Source organism: Euleptes europaea, chromosome 11 (genome assembly GCF_029931775.1).
Source record: "Euleptes europaea isolate rEulEur1 chromosome 11, rEulEur1.hap1, whole genome shotgun sequence".
Lineage (NCBI taxonomy): Eukaryota > Metazoa > Chordata > Lepidosauria > Squamata > Sphaerodactylidae > Euleptes > Euleptes europaea.
The window spans coordinates 58,271,333-58,293,968 of record NC_079322.1 but is presented as its reverse complement, the minus strand read 5'-3'; the positions used below and the strand labels follow the sequence as shown (position 1 = coordinate 58,293,968).

Below are 22,636 nucleotides of genomic sequence, written 5' to 3'. Positions count from 1 at the left end.
CTTATTTTCTAAGCAAATACATTTGGTTCCATGTGCGGGGATCCCCTCCGCTCAGAAGTTGGCCCGCCTCTTCGTGTCACATGTCTTTAGACTACATTCGTTTCCGCGCAAAATAATCTGCGACCGCGGAAGTAGTTTCGCTGCTAAGTTTTGGAAAGCTTTTCTCAAATTGGTGGGGGTGGAACAGGGGTTGTCTAGTGCATACCATCCCCAAACGGATGGTCAAACCGAACGTGTCAATGCTGTACTTGAATGTTATTTGCGCTGTTATGTCAACTACCACCAAGATGACTGGGTAGAACTGTTGCCTTTTGCAGAATATGCTTACAATAATGCTGTACATCAGTCCACAGGCTTCAGCCCGTTTTATGCAGTGTATGGACAGGACTTCGGTCCTATCACCCCGATAGAAGGTTTGGAGGGGGAGGGGGATGCCGACATTGCCTCTTGGGCACACACCCTCCGTACCACATGGCCCTGGCTGGTTAGCAACCTTGACCGAGCCAAGCGCAAATACAAGGCGCAGGCCGACAAGCATCGTTCCCCCGGGGGGGACCCGCAAGTGGGTAACCTGGTATACCTTTCCACCAAGAACCTGCGTTCCACCCGTCCGTGCCATAAGCTCAATGCTAAGTACATTGGCCCATTTCCCATCATTCGCATCATAAATCCTGTCATGGTGGAACTGTCTCTCTCCAAAACCCTGAGGCGTGTGCACCCCGTTTTCCATATCAGCCTTCTGAAGCCCCATGTTGCTTCCCCGCAATGGCACCCGGAGCCGCCTCCTAAACAGCCCATAATGGTGGGGGGGGGAAAGAACATTTCGAAGTCTCTAAAATCCTGGATTCCCGCATACACCATGGAGTCTTGCAATACTTGGTCCGCTGGAAACACTTCCCCCCTGCCTATGACGAATGGGTTCGTGCACGGGATGTCTCCGCCCCCAAACTCGTCAACGCCTTTCACATTGCCTACCCAGACAGACCAGCCCCCTTGCAGAATGGGAGGGGGCCTTAAGGGGAGCAGGATGTCAGGCTGTTATCTCAGTTTCTATGTTGCCTCTGTTCCTTTGCTGAACCGTCCAGACCTCAAGGACAGCTCCACATACCAAAGCCTGGGAAAGTGTGCTCTGTTTAGGCTTTGGTGATGCTTTGTAATCCCCCGCCGTTTTCAAGCCTTATATTGCCAACTAGCTAGCAAGACACTCATAGCTGTCATTTTATCTTCTGTGCACTGTATTGCCTATTTGACCAGTAAAAACCATCTGCTTGGATTCTAAATATCTCTGTGGTGATTTCTGGTTCTTTGGGTCAAGAGCTCACACTCTCTCTCTCTCTCTCCTTGGCCGGGCCGCACATCAGCTGATTCCTCCAGTACTCAATCCTGACTGATTGGCCAGAAGAAGACCCAGCTTGGCCACCGATTGGCCGGGGGAGGAGAATGCTGCTTACTGACAGTTATGCTGCTTACTGACGGCCCCGAATTTGCCGAATTTATTCGCGAACTCCCGAACTCGCTGAATTCGGCTCCCCGGTTGCCCGCCAGTTTTGAGTTCGGTTCCTCCCGAACTAAAAACCACCGAATCAGGGGAAATTCGGCTGATTTTCAGTTCGGGCCGAACCGAATCAACAGCCCTACTTCTAGGCTAATTGGGCTCACAAAGCTGCTTAGACACAACTAAGCCCCACAAAATAGTGAGTTTAAAAAAAAAAAAACCACAACTGAAAAGATTAAAACAGACAGCACAATAAGCACAGAAACCCAACAGAGAAAAGGAAAGCTTCAAACACCTAAATCACAGCTCACAGCAAGGCAATTGTAAATTAGTTTCAAAGGCTCAGCAAAACAGAACAGTTTTGATTAGGGGAGACTGGCTCCCTAGGGCAGGGAGGGAAGAGTACCACAACCTCCATACCACCAGGGAGAAAATTCCTTTCCCAAGACACCACTCCCTGTGCCTCAGAGTGGGGAAAACCCGGAGTAGGGCTTCTGTAGATGCCCTATATGGGCATGTTCATACTAGGGGATGTGCGCTTGGATATATCTAGTTCGAATGTATACCCAAAAAAATGCCTTGTTGGTATTGCCAAATACATTTCAGTATCTGGAACATTGTTGGGGGTTCCTGGAAATACCGGTATCCAGGTTAGGGTTACCAACCTCCAGGTACTAGCTGGAGATCTCCTGCTGTTACAACTGATCTTCAGCCGCAAGAGATCAGTTCACCTGGAGAAAATGGCCGCGTTGGCAATTGGACTCCATGGCACTGAAGTCCCTCCCCTCCCCAAACCCCACCCTCCTCAGGCTCCTCCCCAAAAACCTCCCGCAGGTGGCAAAGAGGGACCTGGCAACCCTAATCCGGGTCTCATATTTCCAGATATATTTGGGAATAACCAAAACCAACATTTTAAGAATCCAGGGCATACTTTTTCTCCCTGTAAGAGCTTTCCCCAGGAAGGAAAGGCAGCTCCCTCAGGGGTGACTCTTGCCTGACCCAGTGAAGGAGGCTCCCAGCCATCCTGAGCCAAGCACAGAGCCCAGCAGAGTTGCAGATTCGGCTGACCTCTTCTCCTTCCCTCCCTCCTTTATGGGGGCAGGGCCCTTCTCCAGGCATTTGTTCCTCCCAGTCCACACCCCTGAAAGTAGGATGGCTGGGGGCACCTTTTCCAGAGGGCTGTAAAATTGGATACCTTGGTCCAATTTGCTTGAAACGTGAACTCTAGGGTTGCACGAAACAGGCTTTGAGCCGTTCTCTGTGCTAAGTAGGACAGAGCCAATCATTGTCCCCACAAGGTAATAACCCTCCCTACTTTCCTGAAGTACACAGCAGGTGCCTTGCTGGGGAATGGTGCTCAGAACAGCCACATGTGACTCCTGAGCAAATACCACTGATATGACCAAACCAGAGGACTCCCCTCCCCTCCCCTGCATTTCCAATGCTGTTGTTGCCAGAATTTGTCTAAACAAATACAGTTCAGCATACTATTTCCAACAATGGGCAGTCACAGGCAAGGAAAAAGAGCACCCCACCTATTTTCCCTCCAGCTACTAGCAATCAACAGAGCAGATTCCATTTCCAGATTTCACAGCTAACTAGCAATACATATGTCCTCCATAATACTTCTACTAGCCTTATTACACCATGTGAAAAGACAAAACATCCTGTCAATTAAATTTCATAGGCATGTGCGTGCGTGTGTGTGCGTGTTAAGTGCCGTCAAGTTGCTTCCAATTCATGGCGACCCTATGAATCAATGTCCCACAAAATGTCCTGTCTTTGACAGCCTTGCTCAGATCTTGCAAATTGAAGGCTGTGGCTTCCTTTGAGTCAATCTACCCACTGGTATTTTTTGAAGTCCCAAAACACCTTTACTATTTGAACCTCTCTTCAGAGAAGTAACACAAATCGGAGAAAATAATCTCTTGTGGGTACTACATGCTTTGTGAGGGTCTTCCATTCAAGCAAGGCACTTTACACAATGAGGCAGTCAAGTTAACTACAGAGGACTGGAGTTGTACTATACTAAAGACATTGTAGCCTAAGCAGTTTCTTTCCCTGAGAGTGAATTTGCATACATAATTATTTGCCTACATAATTATATATTTGATCTAGCAGGAGAATAGATGGGATCAAGTCTAAGCCACCTGGGTTATGACAATATAATAACCACCACCTGGGTTATATTGCCTCATTCAGCTTTCAGAGCACACGAGAAAGTTTCATGCTACCAGACTCAAATTGACAAAGACTGGGTAAGACAGCCTTGTTAAGTATGTCAGCAGGACAAAATGGGTGCGTATGGATGTCACCAAGAATGAGCCCGGAAATCCTCCTGTTCGGGCACTCTCCTCCCTTCCCTTCACATGCAGTACCAACATTGAAAATCTACCAGTTTAGGTTTCACGCCAAGTTGTCAAACATCCAGACTGGATAGAATAGCAAACTGCAGGGTTTTTTCCTTGCCTACAAACCAGTATGCTAAACCTGTTTGTAGGCAAGAAAAAAAGGGCAGTTTGCAAAACCATCAAATTTGACCCTCGCAGCAAATTGTGTGTAGTTCTAATCCAGGAAATCCAATCTTGGCACATCACATGAGCCTCAAGACTTCCTGGATCAGTTGAGCTAAATAAACAAATCACACCATAGATGTTTTAATTCTTAGAAAGCACTAACCAAACCCCTGGTATTGGCTGGGCCAAAGTTCCAACGCTTTGGCACGTTTTGCTTTTTATGCACTATAACTATAAATTCAGTTTTCAGTGCTGCAAGCCATCACAGACCATGCTTAATATTCTAGCCTTGAAATGATATCATCATCCACAACTATAAACAAACTTTAGAGGAACCTTTTAAATATAAAGTATGCACTTAAGATCAGGCTCAGTACCTCGCCACCAACAACTATGTCACCAACTGAAACATATTTGGACTTTTACACCAGAAAGAATAACGATTACTTAACTTATAGTGACTTAATAAGAAAAAATTGAAAAAAAAGACACTTCAAGGTCTACAGAAAGCAGGCAAAAATGTCTCGTGGTTCATACACCACCAAATAGTTGATAGATTAAAGGAAGATTGTTTTGTAGGAGGAAATTCCAGAAAGTTAACAGATTTTGAATCCATAATAACCAAATCCAAAGATCATTTATTATCTAGTATATACCAAGTTCTTCTGACATATGATACAGAAACAGAACAAGTGAAAACTTGTATGGTCAAATGGATGCAGAATTTTGGTGAGATGGTCTTGATGAAGCAGTGGGAATCACTTTGGATGACTGAGATTAAAATTTCCTCTTCACAAACTACCAGAAAGAATAAAAAGTGTGGTGGCCTAACCCTCTGCTGCATTAGCCTAAAGTGGGGGAACTCAATTACTTCCCTTTCTGCTCTTCTACCCACACATGAACACACATGAAGCTGCCTTATACTGAATCAGACCCTTGGTCCATCCAAGTGAGTACTGTCTACTCAGATCGGAAGCGGCTCTCCAGGGTCTCAGGCAGAGGTCTTTCACATCACCTACTTGCCTAGTCTCTTTAACTGGAGATGCTGAGGATTGAACCTGGGGCCTTCTGCATGCCAAGCAGATTGCTCTACCCCTGAGCCATGACCCCTTCTGCTTCTATCCAAGTAACCACAGAACATAGGGAAGAAGCTGGCATAGACAGCAACACACTCTCCCCATAGCACTGCTTTAGAAGAAGCTGCTCCTGAGAGGTACAGGGCCAGTGTGGTGTAGTGGTTAAGAGCGTTGGACTCTAATCTGGAGAACCAGATTCGATTCCCCATTCCTACACATGAAGCCTGCTAGGTGACCTTGGGCTAGTCACAGTTCTCTCAGGACTCTCTCAGCCCCACCTACCTCACAAGGTGTCTGTTGTGGGGAGGGGAAGGTGATTGTAAGCTGGTTTGATTCTCCCTTAAGTGGTAGAGTAAGTTGGCATATAAAAACCAAAATGAGACTCCTTAAAGGTAGAGAAAAGTGGGGTATAAAAACCAACTCTTCTTCTTCTTCTAAAGCTAAGAGAGAAAGCCTGATATATAGGCTCATAGCAGTGCTAAGAAAACACTCCCTCACTCAGAACAAAAAACCTTAACACAGCCTGTCTGGGGCTGCTATATTTTTCTAAGATTTGCTATGTGGAGACTGAGCCCAGAGTTCTCCATCTTGCTCCTTGACTTAGGGCAACAAAACTTAAAGAGCCAGTAACTTTTGAAGCCAGAAGAAAGAATGACTGCACCATGTCTTGAATAAATGAGAACACAACAGCGCTATGGTAGCAACATGTAACCCCAGTGGTACTAGATATTCTTTGGGAAGCAATTCCACCTTGCTGCTGGAGACCAGACAAATGGTCAAGCGTGGCTTTGGATTCCTTAAATATTACACATGCAGGATCTGAAATCAGGGGTGGTCTTAGTCAATGGGTAACAGGGACAGCTGCCCTGGCCGCCATGCTTAGCGGGGCCTGGCCACCCATGCCCCCCCCCAAAGGAGGAAGGAAAGAAGAAGAGCAGGCTCCTGCTACTGCTTGCACCTGCCCCATCTGAGGCTCAAAACCAACAATAAATAGGCAAACAGTGCTGAACCACAGCTCAAGTCAAAAACATAACCAGCACTGGGACCAAGGCAACAATAGTATACTGGTTATATAAGTACAAAGAATAACCTATTCAACGACATAGCCAGGTAAATACCACACAAAATAAGAGTAAAGTAAATTGGAACATATCACTGTGTAGAAACCCCAATATACAGCAACCCCAACATACAAAAACCTCACGCTATCTATAACATGTGCAGCCCGAAGTCCACACTGAGCTATAGTCCATAGGTATCAGATGAAAACTAGAATGCCGTGGGGCTGCATAACAGGCATGGTCCAAAACAACCTTGTAGAGATAATATCCAAGGGAATGAACAAGGTCAGTGATGCGGACCTGTCCGCCTCGCATGGGACAAGGGCCACCCCCTGCCTGGCCCCAGCAGTGGGGCAGTGATTCTGGCATCCCATCATGGACCCAGGGGCCCATAATCACTAAGGGCACCCCTGTTTCAAATTAAGGAGGGTCACAGCAGCAGAATGGCCTTTGCCTTGACAGTCCATGCTGTCCTGTGGGCGTCCCACATCATTCTGAAGATCTTGTTGAGGTGCTAGAAAGATTTGCCGGACTCCAATCCTAGAGAATCCCAAGTAAGTTCAGCCAACAAGCACATATTTGCAGAATTAAGACAACACACACATACCCTGCATGTCATACTAAAATGAACACTATCCTACGCTTGGGTTTTTTAAAACTCAGTTGAGCAGCAAGGTCCAAAAGTATGGAAGCGATGCAGTTTTTGACTCTTGAATTAACCCAAATGAAAATTTCCATGCAGTAAGTTTGCTTATGGAAATCTCTTGCATAGTTGAAACAGCCTCTTGTGCCATTTGTTGATCCTGCAAAACTACATACATTAAGTACCTTTGACCAGCGAATGCTGTGTAATTACTAGCCTGTTGCATGCAAATTCAAAGAAGTCACACAGGAAATGCAAATATAAAGGGGGGGGACTACGCCCAGAAAAAGAGCTGGCCACTTGCAATTCAATCCCTGGTTAATATTGTGCGCTAATAAGTAGGAAAATGAAAATGTAGATGAGTTACAATTTTTATGCAACAACAGCTACAGCAATTACATAAACAGAGGATGGCTTAATTGCCTTCATAAAGATTAGCTGCTACCCTGGTCTGCAACAGCTATCTCTCAAATGATAATCATCTAAAACTTTTTAAAAGAGTAAATTCCAACATTCTCCCTAATGAGTATTAACTTTTTACAATCCCGAAATTGTGCAGTTTACCATTTAGACTAGCTGGGGGGGGGGGGGATTCCTAAAATAATGGTTATGGTATTCATCATCAACTGAAGCCCTTCAGACAATCTGTTGTATTTAGTGACTGCAAAATTCTGTAGTGTGGGGCGAAAGTGGGATGGTTACATGAATCCACTACTATAACATCATTTACAACAGGATTTTACAACAGGTATTCTGCTAAAATCACCACAAATAATGTATCTTCAATTAAAGAGTTCAACTCCCAATAGCAATGAATTGGCCAATTATCCAGTCTTCTGCATAGTCTTGCCACCTCCAGATGGCACCTGAAGATCTCCCGCTATTACAATTGATCTCCAGGTGACCAAGGTCAGTTCCCCTGGAGAAAATGGTTGCTTTGGAGGGTGCAGTCTATGGAATTATGCCCTGCTGAGGCCCCTCCCCAAACCCCACAATCCTCAGGCTCCACCCTTCAAACATCCAGGTATTTCCCAACACAGAGCTGGCAACCCTAAGTCTGCAGCCAAATCCTGATAGGGTTCATCCAGTCACCACCAGCCAGTGTGGTGTAGTGGTTAAGAGCAGTGGTTTGGAGCAGTGGACTCTGATCTAGAGAACAGGGTTTGATTCCCCACTCCTCCACATGACCGGCGGTCGCTAATCTGGTGAACCAGGTTGGTTTCCCCACTCCTACACATAAGGCCAGCTGGGTGACCCTGGGCTAGTCACACTCTCTCAGCCCCACCTACCTCACAGGGTGTCTGTTTTGGGAGGGGAAGGGAAGGTGATTGTAAGCTGGTTTGAGTCTGCTTTAAGTGGTAGAGAAAGTCGGCATATAAAAACCAACTCTTCTTTTAACTATTTCAAAAACATGAGCCCTTTTCAGATGTTACATCTATGTGCAACAGGACCTCAGGACATGGAGCCCAGAAGCTACACATGTGGTCACCATGTTGTCTGGACAGGGGCAATGCACATACATTTTTGGAATGTGCAAACCAAAAACCTGGAAAATCTAGTGGTTTGTTTGCACATACAAAAGTTGCATTTGCATGCAAAATATGCGCATCACTCCTGTTCAGACAATACGATGGCCATGTGTATTGGGAAGATCTACATGCAGTTGCTGACCTGCTTTCAGCTAAACAATGCAGTTTTTGTGAGGCAAATGAAAGTCAGTTTGGCTGGGCATAAACAGGGCCTAGGGGCAGAAGCAACTTTGTGCCACTGTCAGGAATAAGCGACAGAAGCATGATTGTAGGGCAGGTAAAGATGCTCAATGCAGACAGGTGAACAAAAAATAGTATCAAGGACTGGCAGCCTAAAGTTCAGAAGCACTAAATTAGGGTGGATGAAATAAATGGCTGAAATAATGAATAGAGAGTATGCAGACCTGGGAAGGCTGAGGAAAGACTTGGGGGCACTAATACTTGAGGGAAAGTTGGCTGAAGAACTAGGAAGCCTCACATTGGACCTTGAGGAAGAGAGGATGACATATAGCAGACAGCAAGAGAGAAAACAGACAGGTATGCAGGCCATAAAACTAAGTAACTAGGCCAAAGAAATCAATTTCAAGTTTGATTTTAATTGTGCCTTTGACTACAGAGCTATAGTTCTCTTTTCAATGTACTAAGTATTCTTCCATTTTTATTTAGATTTTAATACCCTGCCTGTCTCCCCACCCCCACCCCGTACAGGGACCTAAAACTGCTTGCAATATCATTCTCCTCATCTCCTTTTTATCCACACAACCACCATGTAAGGTAGGTTAGGCTAAGAGAGAGTGACTGGACCAAGGTCACCCAGCAAGCTTCCCTGGCAGAGTGGGGATTCAAACCTGGGTCTCCCAGTTCCTGGTCCAACACTCTACCATGTCAGAGAGCTAGCGTGGTGTAGTGGTTAAGAGCGGTGGAACTTAATCTGGAGAATCGGGTTTGATTCCCTATTTCTCCACATGAGCAGTGGATGCTAATCTGGTGAACTGGGTTGGTTTCCCCACTCCTACACATGAAAGCAGCTGGGTGACCTTGGGCTAGTCACAACTCTCTCAGTCCCGCCTACCTCACAGGGTGGCTGTTGTGAGGAGGGGAAGGGAAGGTGATTGTAAGCTAGTTTGATTCTTCCTTAAGTGGTAGAGAAAGCTGGCATATAAAAACCAACTCTTCTTCTTCATCATCTGTGGGATAGGCAAAAATAAGACAGACTTACTCAGCATCAGTTTGTAAACTTCACTTCCAATCAATTATGTTAATCTGGCTCTGCCATCCCTCAACTGAACACTCTATCCAGCTCACATTTGCCCTGAATTTCATATTAAAATATGCTAATTTCCATGTACCTACTTGCACAAGATCCACTGCAGTAAGTTTTCCAACTTTTGCCACGGGGAGCGAGGAAATGAGCCTTTAAAACAGTCGCCACAAAACGGTCCCAGGAGGATGCAACAACATACAGCCTCCTCACAGCTTAGTATGCTTTTCAAATATAGTACGGCCTCCTAGTTGAAAGTTTAAGCTTCCTGCACCATTTCTTTCTAACTGAAGTGAGCGTGGTAAGGTAGGCCAAAGAAAGATCCAAAGTTGTTACATCACACAACAGAAGCACGGATCCAAGATTGATGGAAGCAGAGTCATTCATGCCGATGTAGCCATAGGTCTAAAAGCTTGGGCACAAACCTAGCCACAGTGCAGTTCAATCAGTTAAGTGTTTCTTCAGGCAAAGACGGTTCCTGCTTTGTGTACTCCACTGTCGAAAGCTTTTATGCCACTTAAGTGGCTATTGTATTCACTCTCTAGCACATCCTACGATGCACTCAAGGAACTTCTTACATCTAGAGACTCTGTACGACATTTCCTAAAGCAATTAATAAATGCCAAGTATTAATACGGTCCATTTCACCATCCTCATGTTAGCTCTAAATTATGTAATAGTTCTGCTACCTGTGCAGCGCAACTTCAGTAGAAAAGGTACTTCCACTGGTTCGACTGCGATTTCCAACACTGGCCACCTACGAAAAACACCTGGTAGAAGCTATTTTCTCTGTGTAAGAGGTGTGAGTCTCCTTTAATACCTGGGGGCTCCGGGGAATTGCTGACGTATATGGATGAAGCATAATAAAATTGAAGAATGTTTCAATTACGCAGATAGGATGGGAGGAAGTGTTTTTAGATACCAGGAGGGAAGGAAGATTTTGCTGTGGACATCCAAGGCTTTTAATTCCAGACCTGTTCCGCTTTATGGAGGTAATTACCTCTTCCCAGACCGGTCCTCAATGATGCCTGTTCTCCTTGGAAATTATACTGTCACTTGACTTTGAACTGGTCTTCTCCTTATAGCTGGCATTGAACTGGGAGTCAGTGTAGGGATGCTTGCTCCCTCCATCCCCAACAATTGCCCTCACCAGAGCAAATTCCTTCCTTAAAGGAAAAATCACTGCCAGCCTTAACAGCATTCAATGCTCCCACTTAGCCAGGATCCGAAACCTGGAAAATGGGGAATTTGGTTCTAGCTCTCTAAGCAAGTTTATACACCATCAAGACTTGTGGAAAGGACAAACTGCCAGAATAGGCCGTGGTGGCTAGCTGACAAACCAAATAAATAATAGATCCAGTGAAGAGTTTCAAAAGTAGTGGAATCTGTATTATTCATATGTGGCACAAAAGATGCATAGAAAGTGGTACAAATGTAATATGTATAAACAGCATGGACGTTGGTTAGATATATAATCACAATGGGAAAGTAATTGACAGAAATTACTTTCCCTCCCTCCAGAGAGGGCATCCTGGCCATCTTCTGGGCATGGAGTAGAGGTCACTGGGGGTGTGGGGAGGGAGGTAGCTGTGTTGTGAATTTCCTGCATTGTGCAGGGGGTTGGACTAGATGACCCTGGTGGTTCCTTCCAACTCTATGATTCTATGAAATTAATTAATATGAATGTGTTAAGTATCACGGCAAAACTAGAGGAGAACTTAATAGATAAGTTTTTTATGAATTTGTAAAGTACTAACATTTTAGAGAATGAATGAGTAAGCAAGAAGAATAATATTTTGTGTTACAAAGCTAGAGCAGTGTAATAAAGTTAGGCTATTGAAATATTTGCTTTACCAAGAATCTGAATGCTTTTTATAGTCTAGGTTTAATGTTTTTCATTTACTTTGTTATGTTGGTTTTGTTTATGTTTTGGAAAAATAAAATAAATGCATTTAAAAAAAAAGACTTGTGGAAAGGAAATTAAAAAGAAAACAGCATTTCCTTTAGACTGTGAAACCTACAAGAAGCAGTTACATTTAATGTCCTTCGGTTTTATATGGCGAGAGAAAAACGTATCTCCATCCCCTCTCCATCGCAACCTTCTTTATTCACCTTTTTTGGTAGTTAAGCTAACAAGCCAATTTTTGAGCAGCTTTTCTTCTAAGGGAAGATGTTCCAATCTTTTGCCCTTTTTGGTCCCACCTCCAGATCCACAGTATCCTCTTTGAGACAGACAAGCAGAAGTGTACACAATGCCACTCAACTTCCTCCCCTCCAAAGGATGAGGGCAAGGGGCCAAGATTTGCTGGTGGCCCACAAAAGGGAGCTGATGGGCATTGACATGCCCAGTGGATACATGCTCAGCATGGGGGGAGCAGTGAAGGCAGAAGCTCTGTAAGGCACCTCTGCGCTGTACCCCTCCTCTTTGTCCCACTCCAGAATAAGCCTGTGGGTAACTTGAGCACATGGTTTCATCTCCTCACTGGAGTTGTGGGCAGCATCCTTTACAATCCCAGTGTGGTGAAACCATGTGAATGAGGCACCTGCAAGCTACATATCAGTTACCAGCACCCCAAGTCCTCAATCCTAGGTAATAACAGCCTGTTTAGACACACAGCATATATGCAAAGTTGTGCCAGGTTGTGCCCATGTGCACAGTGGCAACATTAGGAAGCAATTTACTTGTCAATGCTTCTTGGATTTCTTCAAAACGATTCCATTTAAAGGAAGCTATTTAGCTCAGGGAGCGGACAGTAGAGTAAAAGATGCTTTTGTACAAAGGCCAAGTGTGCTACTTCATATTAACAAGCAAGAGCATTTCTCTCTCTCTCATAAAGCCAGTAGACAGCATCAAGTGAAGAAAGCATAATTCTTGCATTTCAGACTCCAAAGGACAGGCATCTACAACATACAAATACGCCATGTGGTACACTGTTTCAATACAGGAATTAATTTAGAGCCACCTAACAGACTTCACAATATGCCTATAGACCTGTTGCCATAAAAAAAGCCTTCTCCAAAAGGGCACATGTAAAAACTTAGAAAGAATAATAATGAAACTCCAATCCATTTTTCCTGTTGAATAGTGTACAACTGTCTTGCTATATTGTTGAAGGCTTTCACGGTCAGAGTTCATTGGTTCTTGTAGGTTATCCGGGCTGTGTAACCGTGGTCTTGGTATTTTCTTTCCTGACGTTTCGCCAGCAGCTGTGGCAGGCATCTTCAGAGGAGTAACAGGATAGAATGGTTCCATATTAACATACCATACCCTCATTAGCACATTATCTTAATACTTACAGGACAATGATTAGCACATTACCTTTGATACTTTTTGCAGGGCAATGATTCAGCTCAAACCCAACCCCTTTCTGACTATATATTACTCTTCCTACACACTTGACACTGAGAGACACTGTCCTTCAGTGTTACTCCTCTGAAGATGCCTGCCACAGCTGCTGGCGAAATGTCAGGAAAGAAAATACCAAGACCACGGTCACACAGCCCGGATAACCTACAAGAACCAATGTCTTGCTATAACTTCTTTCTTCTGTAGATCTTCTGTACATCAATCTTCTGTAGATCAATCCTCGTCGCCAGTCTTCTATGTTCACATCCTGACTGATGACACCCTTTCCCATTACACTTGTCTTCTGAGCCACGTAATCCACTGGGCCGTGATGTGAAGTAGCAAAAGGACTCCAGGAGCATTTGGGCAAAGATCATCACTGGTCAAGCCACAGCCAGCAATGACCCATTAACTCACAGGAGTACAAAGGCCTGCAAGAATGAGCCAGGAAACTCCCACAACGTGATGCCAGCCAATCCCAGAAAGCGATTCAACAGGAAGGAATAGGGCTCTGCCTATTGGGATGGAGTTTCCATCAGGTGGGAGAGGGCTCACCTGGGAAGTTACAGCAAGCTAGAACAAGTCAGAAGGAAAAGCTTTGACACAGTGCTCTGTCTGCCACAGAAATCCAGGAAGCTAGCTAGAGGGAGTGGGGCATGGTATGGCCCAATCTCGTCAGAAGGTGGAAGCTAAGCAGGGTCAATACTTGGATGGGAGACTGCCAAGGAAGACTCTGCAGAGGAAAGCAATGGCCAGCCACCTCTACTTCTTACTTGCCTTGAAAGCCCCTTGCTGGGGTCACCATAAGTTGTGACGATAGCATTTACGTACATGCATAGCTAGCTGAACGGGGTCCCCTTGCTTTCTTTAGGCTGTCCATTCCCAAAGGATTAGGATCAGTTAACCAACCTAGTCACGCTGGATTTCTGTTTCTCACATCCACATTCCCCTTCTGTACTGCAGGATAACCATGCAACACACACCTAAGAAGAAAAGTCCTATTCCCGTTTTGCGAAAGTTCTCAAACCAGACTATGCCAATACAAGAAGTGTTGGTTTTTATATACCAACTTTCTCTACCACTTAAGGAAGAATCAAGCCAGCTTACAATCACCTTCCCTTCCCCTCCCCACAACAGACACCCTGTGAGGTAGGTGGGACTGAGAGAGTGTGACTAGCCCAAGGTCACCCAGCTGGCTTCATGTGTATGAGCGGGGAAACAAACCCAGTTCACCAGATCAGAGTCCACTGCCCCAAACCACAGCTCTTAACCTCTACACCATGCTGGCTCTCAGTATGCATGCCCCACGTTCCCACCCAGTGCCCCATTTCCTCTGGATGTAATGTTTGCAAACAGAAATGACTGCAACAATGAGCTGGGGAGAGAGAGAGAGACAATGATTGACCAAGGTCACAATTAAAAAAAAAACCTGAAAGCAGAGGGAAAAGATTTTTGTGGGTCTGCATCCGTCAGTCAGCCCCCCATGTGACTAGCAGAGTCAACTGAACTGCTGACACTGAACACTGTTCCACATGGGTGGACATCTTTTGCAGGACTCTGTCCTCGGCCTACCGAACTATATTGCTCCACACAATCCTGCAATATTGAACTGTCCTCTTTGCAGGCAGAGGTGACCTTAGCCACTCAGCGAGTGAGCGCGCCGGTTGACAGTCGAGGGGGAGCTCCAATTTGCAAATGGCCTTGGCAATTGCCCCTCGCGCCTCCCAGCGCCGCATTTGACACAGCCATCTTTCCCTGCCGCTTTGACCTGAAGTTACAGCCCCAAGACCAATTTCAACTTAATGCCGTAAAGGAAGAGAGGCAAGGTCTTAAGCAAAGAAATATGCAGCAAGAGCATATGCTCGTCGGGCACAAATACTTCCTAGCAAAGGAAACACAACATGAAGACAGAAATATCCATAAAACACAGCCTATACAAAATAGGAAAACTTCCAGACATATGCTAACTGCCAAGTGAGGGTTGTTGGGTTGTTGTTTTTTGTAATTCAAATGTTCTTCAAAACCTGCATTACGATTTGACAGCAATCTGTAGAAGAGGCAAGGAATCTGAAGTAAAACAAATTAGAAGAACCATTTAAAAAAAACATCTGCAAAACTATTTTCTTTTAGGCACTCTGTCATTGAAATATATCACAGAAAGCCTACCCCTGCAATGATACAGCAGCCTCCTTCGAAACATTCAGCGGAAAACGAGATACTTTAAAAATAAAACAGATCTAACATTTCAGAGTCATTCCAATCCTTCCTTTCTATTATCAAAGAAGTTTTTAGGAGTTCAAAGAATGCCTTATCAGCACCAACTTGATTTTTGTTTGGCACAAGGAATTACAGTAAACATGATTATCCCGAGTATGCCATTATGTTGAGGGCACAGATGAACCATAAATCATCAAAGGCCAAGAGGTTACTTTAAATGAAAGCTTCATCCCTCAAGCTTTAGAGAAATGTAAAGAGCTTCCTTTCATGTTTATTTTACTAAAGCAGTTTTAAGGAGTGAGGTACAGATCGGATACATTTAAATCATAGGAACTGTCTTTTCAGAGTTAAGAGAAAAGGTGAGAACTGGAAAGGACAGACAGAAGTATGTTACAGATAGCTGTGCTGGAAGAGGATGCCAGAGTTGCATTAGAAATGCTTTGCTGGTTCAAACTAGAGTCCACCTAGTCTTCTGTTTCCACCTGCAGCTGGACAGATGCCCCAGGTGCTCATAACCAAAGCACAATTGCCTCTCTTGTGAACCTGGTATTAAGAGATGTCACAGACATTTTTTAGTGCTCTCATCCAAAGAAAACGAAACCCTACAGCACTTCCCTTTAGTTAAATTGTGGAACTCCCTGCCCCAGGATGTGGTGATGACTGCCAACCTGGAAGGCTTTAAGAGGGGAGTGGACATGTTCATGGAGGAGAGGGCTATCCACGGCTACTAGTAAAAATGGATATTAGTCACGATGCATACCTATTATCTCCAGGATCAGATGAGCATGCCTATTATATTAGGTGCTGTGGAACCCAGGAAGGATGGTGCTGCTGCAGTCGTCTTGTTTGTGGGCTTCCTAGAGGCACCTGGTTGGCCACTGTGTGAACAGACTGCTGGACTTGACAGACCTTGGTCTGATCCAGCAGGGCTTTTCTTATGTTCGTATGTTAACTACTCACCACTGGGGGAAGCAGGGAATGCACGCAATATTTCACAGTGCAATTGCTGGCATATAGTTAACGCATTGTACCAACCGCAATGTAACCAGTCTTTCAACTCACGCACCATACTGCCTAACATCCAATGGACTTTTCTCCTTCTCTGACTCCCTGCCCCTCCCGTCTCTGATTCCCTTTACTTTAAGGCTGCACTCCCACCTTCTCAGCCTACCTTGCTCCATCTCCTTCTACACCAAGCCATTAACTCCTTGCTCTCTCCCCACCCCAAATCTCTCACCATATAATCAAACACTAGAGTTGATTCCATTACCCACCCTGCAACTGTTAAAAGGCAGAATTTAAAAGAAACAACATACGTGATAATGGACCACTTAATATAACACAGTTATGCCTGAAGTATCCATTTACAGATGAAAGCATTCTTGAAGTCAAAGGCAACAATATATACCTGACATCTAGGCAGGAAAATGGAGATTGCTCAGCCTTTATTGCTGAAAAATATTAGCTGATTTTGCTTCTTCTTTTTTTTTTTAAAAAAAGGAGGGAGGTTCTAATTCCTTCTGTAAGCTTACTACTGCTTTTAAGTTATCACTCTCAGGGGCAAGAGCTTCTAAGAAACTGTCCCCATGCCCACCACAGGCAGAGAGCCAACAAAATACTTAGAACTTGTGCCCCATGTAGCCAAGCTGCCCCATGGATAGGGTTGCCAACCTCCAGGTACTGTGAAGAACCAGCACTGGTAGTCTAATGTCCAGTATGCTGATATGCCAATATAACAACCATTTAAAGTCCAAAATAATTTTTATATATAGGTAAGTATCAGATCTCAGAAGATAAGCAGGGTCAGCCCTGGTTAGCATTTGGATGGGAGACCACCAAGGAAGTCCAGGGTTGCTGTGCAGAGGAAGGCACTGGCAAACCACCTCTGTTAGTCTCTTGCGTTGAAAACCCCATAAGGGGTCGCCGTAAGTCAGCTGTGACTTGACGGCACTTTACACACACACAAGTATTTTATAATGCTATTACTTGTGCTATATAGATAAAATAATGTTGATACAGGATACAAAGATATCAGCTGAAAGTCCAATTCATTGACAAGATATACAATTGTATCAATTTCTTATATACATGTGTTCAATCAAATGCACCATTGATGCCACCGGATTCCATGAGAAGATGGGCTTCCGGTATTTATACCCATTTCACCTATTCAGGCTTCATCAATCCAAGAAATCCTTGGGTGGCTGCAGAACAGGGTGTTTTATCCAAACACGAGGTGTGTGCCTCACTTGCTCAAATGGATGACATAGTAAGTCATCCGCCCCAAAAACCTCTCGCCGGTGGCAAAGAGAGACCTGGCACCCCTACCCATGGACAGCTAGCTGCTAAAGGGGCATTTGCTGCCTTGGCAATATTCAGAAAGAAACTTTATTTTTTTGTCTTTGGAGTTTTAAAAATGTATATATATTTGTGCACGCCACCCAGAGTCCTGGAGTAGGGCAAGATACAAGCTTAAGGAACAAAAATATAAAGAGTGGGATACTACAGTTCCTTTCCACTAGTGGAATGCCTATCCACTAAGTTTCTTTCAACTGTGGCAAGTCTTTCCCCACTGACAGAAGACTGGGCAGAAGGGAGTCAGAAGATCCAGTCCCTGTCAGGGTAGTCTTTAAGGTGCTACTGGACTCTTGCCCTTTTCTACTACTGGAGGGTAGATAAAAATCAGTGATTTAAAAAAAATCTGATTTTAAAATTTAAATCAGACTTTTTAAAATAAAATGCTTTTTGAGGAAAAATCTATGTAAAGATAGTTTTCTATTTAAAAGTCCAAAGGTTATTCATCATGAAATAAGGATTAGTTTTTAATTATGTAGCATGAGACTGTATATCCATGCAATGTTTAAAGTTTTTGGTAAATTAATTCCATTAATCCATTCACAATGTCATGCTCTTCCAGAGGTTCATGTAAGATTCTTTTGTGCAATGAACAGAAAATTGTTTGGAGTGGAATGAATCTGCACAAGGAGCTAAGTGTGAGAAGGGAGGGGTAAGCAGTAAATGAAAGAGAAACCTTTTGAGCAGAATACTCCACAAGTCTTGGTATATAGTCTGAGGTTTATCATATTATTTCCTCTCTGGAGGAGAAAGCCTATAATGGCAGCAGACCATAAAAGGGACCCAGTTTGGGAATATTTAAATGAAGTTCCTCTACCTATGGGTAAGGCAGGCACGTGTGCAAAATGCAAACAGTGAAACAAAGAAATGCAAGGCCTAGTGGCCCAAATGAAACAACATCATGAGAAGTTCTGCTTATGTACGAAACCATGATTTAAATCTAGTCTTACTGACTAGTGATTTAAATCGTGAAAATCTAGTCTTACTGACTACTGATCTAAATCAATTTGATTTAAATCAAATCCACCCTGGTCTGTGTGCTCCAATTCTTCACAATGCATTACACTGCTCTTCCAAGGAGGATCTGTCTGTCTGCATTAGGGCCAATCATGAACTAGGGGCAGGGCTTTTTCTGTGGTGGTCCCTTGTTCTCTAGGACTCCCTCCCCTTGGCAGTTCAGCAAGCATAGTCTCCCATCTCCCACTGGGGGTGTGGGGGGGAAGGTAGTTGTGAATTTCCTGCATTGTGCAGGGGGTTGGACTAGATGACCCTGGTGGTCCCTTCCAACTCTATGATTCTATGATCTCTTTTCAAAGGAAAGTAAAAACATGCCCCGTTTCACGGAGCCTTCAGATATTAGATCAAGCCATTTATCCTTGTTGTTGGGGGTGGGATGGTTTTTACTTATTCTCATGGTACTGACAATGTTTTTCCCCGTTGTTTTTTATAATTCGAAGACTGTTTTGTTTTTATTGTCATACCACCTTAGGGAGCTGTTACATCTGAAAGGCAGTCTATAAATATAGTTAATAAATAAACAAATACCCCCCCTTTCTCCTTTGGAAACCATTGCTTCTGCAAGAGAGGCCGGGGTCTGTCCATACCAAACTACAGCTCCCAGTATTACCTGGGGAGAAGCTGTAATGGTTACACCCACACAAACTACCCAGGTTTGTAGTCAAGAGAAGAAGGAGTCTCTTCCCACCCGAGGAAGCCCTGCTCTTTATTTTGCTGTCGCTCGACAAGGCAAGGCAGCCGGCACCTTCTTAAACCCCTTCTAAGAAAAGTGTAGTTTTGCCCTATGAAATATTTATGATTAGAGCCTTCCCGCCGTGATCTATAAATGCTACAAAGAGACCTGAAGGGTTATTGTTTATTCAATGTTAGAGAAGAAATTAAGAGGGGTAAAATTATAGGCAAGAAGTCATTTGGGCATGAACAGTCGTCCGATCAAAAGGGCACGGCATGATGTCGCTTCCCTCCCGCCCCCCCTCGTTTTCAGGAACAGCCTGAGCCAAGCCCTGCACCAAGCGATTAACCTACCTGAGTTAATTAAAACAGCGCTAATCTCAGGGGTGACTAAATTACCTCTCGGTCCCCAAAGGCTGCCGAGAACCAAAGGTTAGATTCCCCATCACTCAGGCAACTGCTCCCCCTGCATCAGCCAATGAGCCGAAGATGATCTGCCAATGCAAACTGCTGCTGTAGCAGGTCCTTCTGCAGAGCTCAGCGGATATTCAGGGGGGCAAGCGGGAGCGGCATCTTTGCTCTTGCAGCAGGAGCCCCCAACCAACCACAGCGCGCAAGCTGCGCAAGGAGAAGTTTGCGCCAGCAGAAGTTTGATCAACTTAACACAAATCCGCAGCTCAAGGGCAACGCTTGCAATACACAGTGCGGGATGAGCACAGAAATGGGGGTGGTGGGGAGAGAATCCCTTGCGTTGATTGCAACGAATTGCAGCCTCCCAGCGTACGAAATTCACATGGCCACCGCTGTCCAAACTCTGCCCGAAGCAGGAACGCTGCAGTTTAGAAACCAGAGCCCAGCTGGGAAGAGGGCACCTCCAAGGTCACCAGCTCCCAAATTAGTCTGTAAGGGATGGATGAATGCAGAGGTGCATTGGTGGGGGGAGAATATGGAGAGGGGAATTCTACATGCTGGGAGGGGGTCAAACAAAGTTGTCATCACACTAGAGTAGTCTGTGTTTTAGGAAGGGGTAGCGGTGAACAATGGAAATAAAGCCAATCAGGAATCCTGGTTATTTCCTGGGTGGACACACGAACACATGAATCAGACCCTTGGTCCATCAAAGTCAGTATTGCCTACTCACACTGGCAGCGGCTGTCCAGGGTCTCAGGCAGAGGTCTTTCACATCACCTACTTGCCTAGTCCCTTTAACTGGAGATGCCAGGGATTGAACCTGGAACCTTCTACATGCCAAGCAGATGCTCTACCACTGAGCCACGGCCCCTCCCCTAACACATCCCTATGCCCCCAAATCCTTGCCTTTATCATTCAGGCCTTTCCACGGACTTCACTATTGCCTGTAAACTTTGCCATGTCAGGAAGCCGGTGAGTTTTTGAGCAGCACCCAGCTTGGCTGGCACTCGCTGCCCCAGGGGTCACACCTCCAGCCAAGAGTGCGCCCACAGCCCCATGCCCTTCCGCCTTGAAGTCGGTTCGGGGACGGGTGGCGCAGAGCGCGAGCGCTTCTCCCAGCTTCCTTGCAAAGGGGGCCTGGAGGTGGGCATCATCCCTATACCCACACGACCCAACAGCCTCCCGGAAAGAGCTGCTCCTCTCCCCTTCCACATCCCTCCCCCCGTGCCTGAGAGAGTCTCCAACCCTCCCCAGCCTCATCCGCCCCTTTGGAAGCCACAGCATGGCGACTCTCTACTCAGCATCCTTGGGGGGTGGGGGGTGGTCGGGGCAGGCCAACCCCGAGCAAAGAGAATCCCAACTCTCTTGGCCATGGATGCCTGGGAGGTTTTGCCTTGGATTGGCCCCTCTCTTGATGCCCATTTCCCCCATCCAAATTCCCCAAACTCGACCACAGAGTTTTGAGAATTCGGACGAGAAAGACGCGCATCTCGAAAGGGGCCAACCCGAGGCGAAACCTCCCTCTCTGAGCGAATGCGGAGCGGCAAAGGGACTGCGGGCGAAAACGCACGGCCGCTTGAGCCTCCTTTCTTCCCTGTTCCAGCCAGGATCCAGCCAGGATCGAACGCACGACCGTGCGTTCGATCCTGGCTGGATCCTGGCTGGAACAGGGAAGAAAGGAGGCTCAAGCGGCCGTGCGTTTTCGCCCGCAGTCCCCCTGGGAGCGGGGCTTCCTAGAAGCCGCCCCGGGAGTCGCCTCCCGACGGCGCGGCGCAGTAGCCCCGGGACGCGTGCAGAGCGCCCTCCGAGAAGCCTAACGCGCGTCCTTAAGCCCCCCTCCCGAGCCGCCCTCTTGCCTCCCTCCCAAAGCAGGTCCCGATCCCGACGTCGCGGGGGGTGGGGGGGGGCGACTTACCGGCGCGCTTCAGGCTGCCCGTCCTCCCCGCGCCGTCGAGCCCTCTGGCCGGCGGGGAGCCCCGCGCCGCAGACATCCCCCGGGGCCGGCGCGGTGCAGGCGGGAGGCGCGCCCGGGGCTCGGCGCCCTTCCCTCCCCGCCAACGACTTTCAATTCACCTGCAAGCGGCGGCGCAGGGCTCCGCTGATAGGCGGCGGGGCCGGCCCGCCGCTGCGCAGCTCTCCTCGGGATTGCGGGCATTGCGTCACCCCCCGGCCCCGCCCCCCGCCGGAGGGAGGGCGGGTCTCCTCGGGAGTTGCTGCCCAAAGCGCGCGCTGGATTCTCTTCTTAGGCTTGGGGGGGGGGAGTTGTTTCCCCATGACAGGTGTCTCAGGTGAGGGGGCTGGGATGCTTCTCCCGGGCTGTAGGGGGCGCTTCGGGTAGGGTCGCCGGCTCTGGGTTCTGAAATGCCTGGAATCAGAGGGTGGGAAGGGGCCACCAGGGTCATCTAGCCCAACCCCCTGCACAGTGCAGGAAATTCACAACTGCCTCCCCCCCCACACACACACACACCCAGTGACCCCTACTCCGTGCCCAGAAGATGGCCAAGATGCCCTCCCTCTCATGAACTGCCTAAGGTCGTAGAAGCAGCGTTGCTCCTAGCCTCAGCTTAAAAACCTCCCAAAAAAAGGAGAGTTTACCACCTCCCGAGGAAGCCTGTTTCACTGAGGAACCGCTCTAACTGTTAGAAAATTCTTCCTAGTTCTACCTGGAGGGTTGAGCCTGGGAGAGTGGGGTTTGGTGGGGCGGAGGGACCTCGGTAGGGTATAACGCCATGCAGTCCACCTTCCAAACTTAACTGTTTACTCCAGAAGTAGAATAAATGTTTTCCATAAATAAATAAGTAATTTCTGTAGTCTGGGGATCAGTTGCAATTTCAGATCTCCAGCCCCCCACCTAGAAGTTGGCAACCGTGAGTTCCAAACTTGGAGGGGGGGAGCATTGCCACCTCTCTCAAATCCCCCTTGGAACATGATTTTATCTTCTGGCCACGTGCCAGGCGCTGTACAGGACCAAGGCGATGCCCAGGAAGGGGTTGGATAGAGAGAGTGGGATACATGAACACACTAGTGTGATCCATCA

The 22,636-nt window shown here is 46.3% G+C and overlaps 1 protein-coding gene across 1 annotated transcript in view; it reads right to left on the bottom strand.

The window, feature by feature from the left end:
• KIAA1217 (KIAA1217 ortholog) overlaps positions 1 to 21,591 on the bottom strand; it is a 452,893-nt gene extending 431,302 nt beyond the window's left edge. Inside the window, exon 1 of the mRNA XM_056857670.1 lies at positions 21,515 to 21,591. Within this exon, the coding sequence (XP_056713648.1) occupies positions 21,515 to 21,590 (76 nt within the window). The 5' untranslated portion in view covers position 21,591. The remainder of the gene's footprint in view (positions 1 to 21,514) is intronic.
• Positions 21,592 to 22,636: the final 1,045 nt, after the last annotated feature.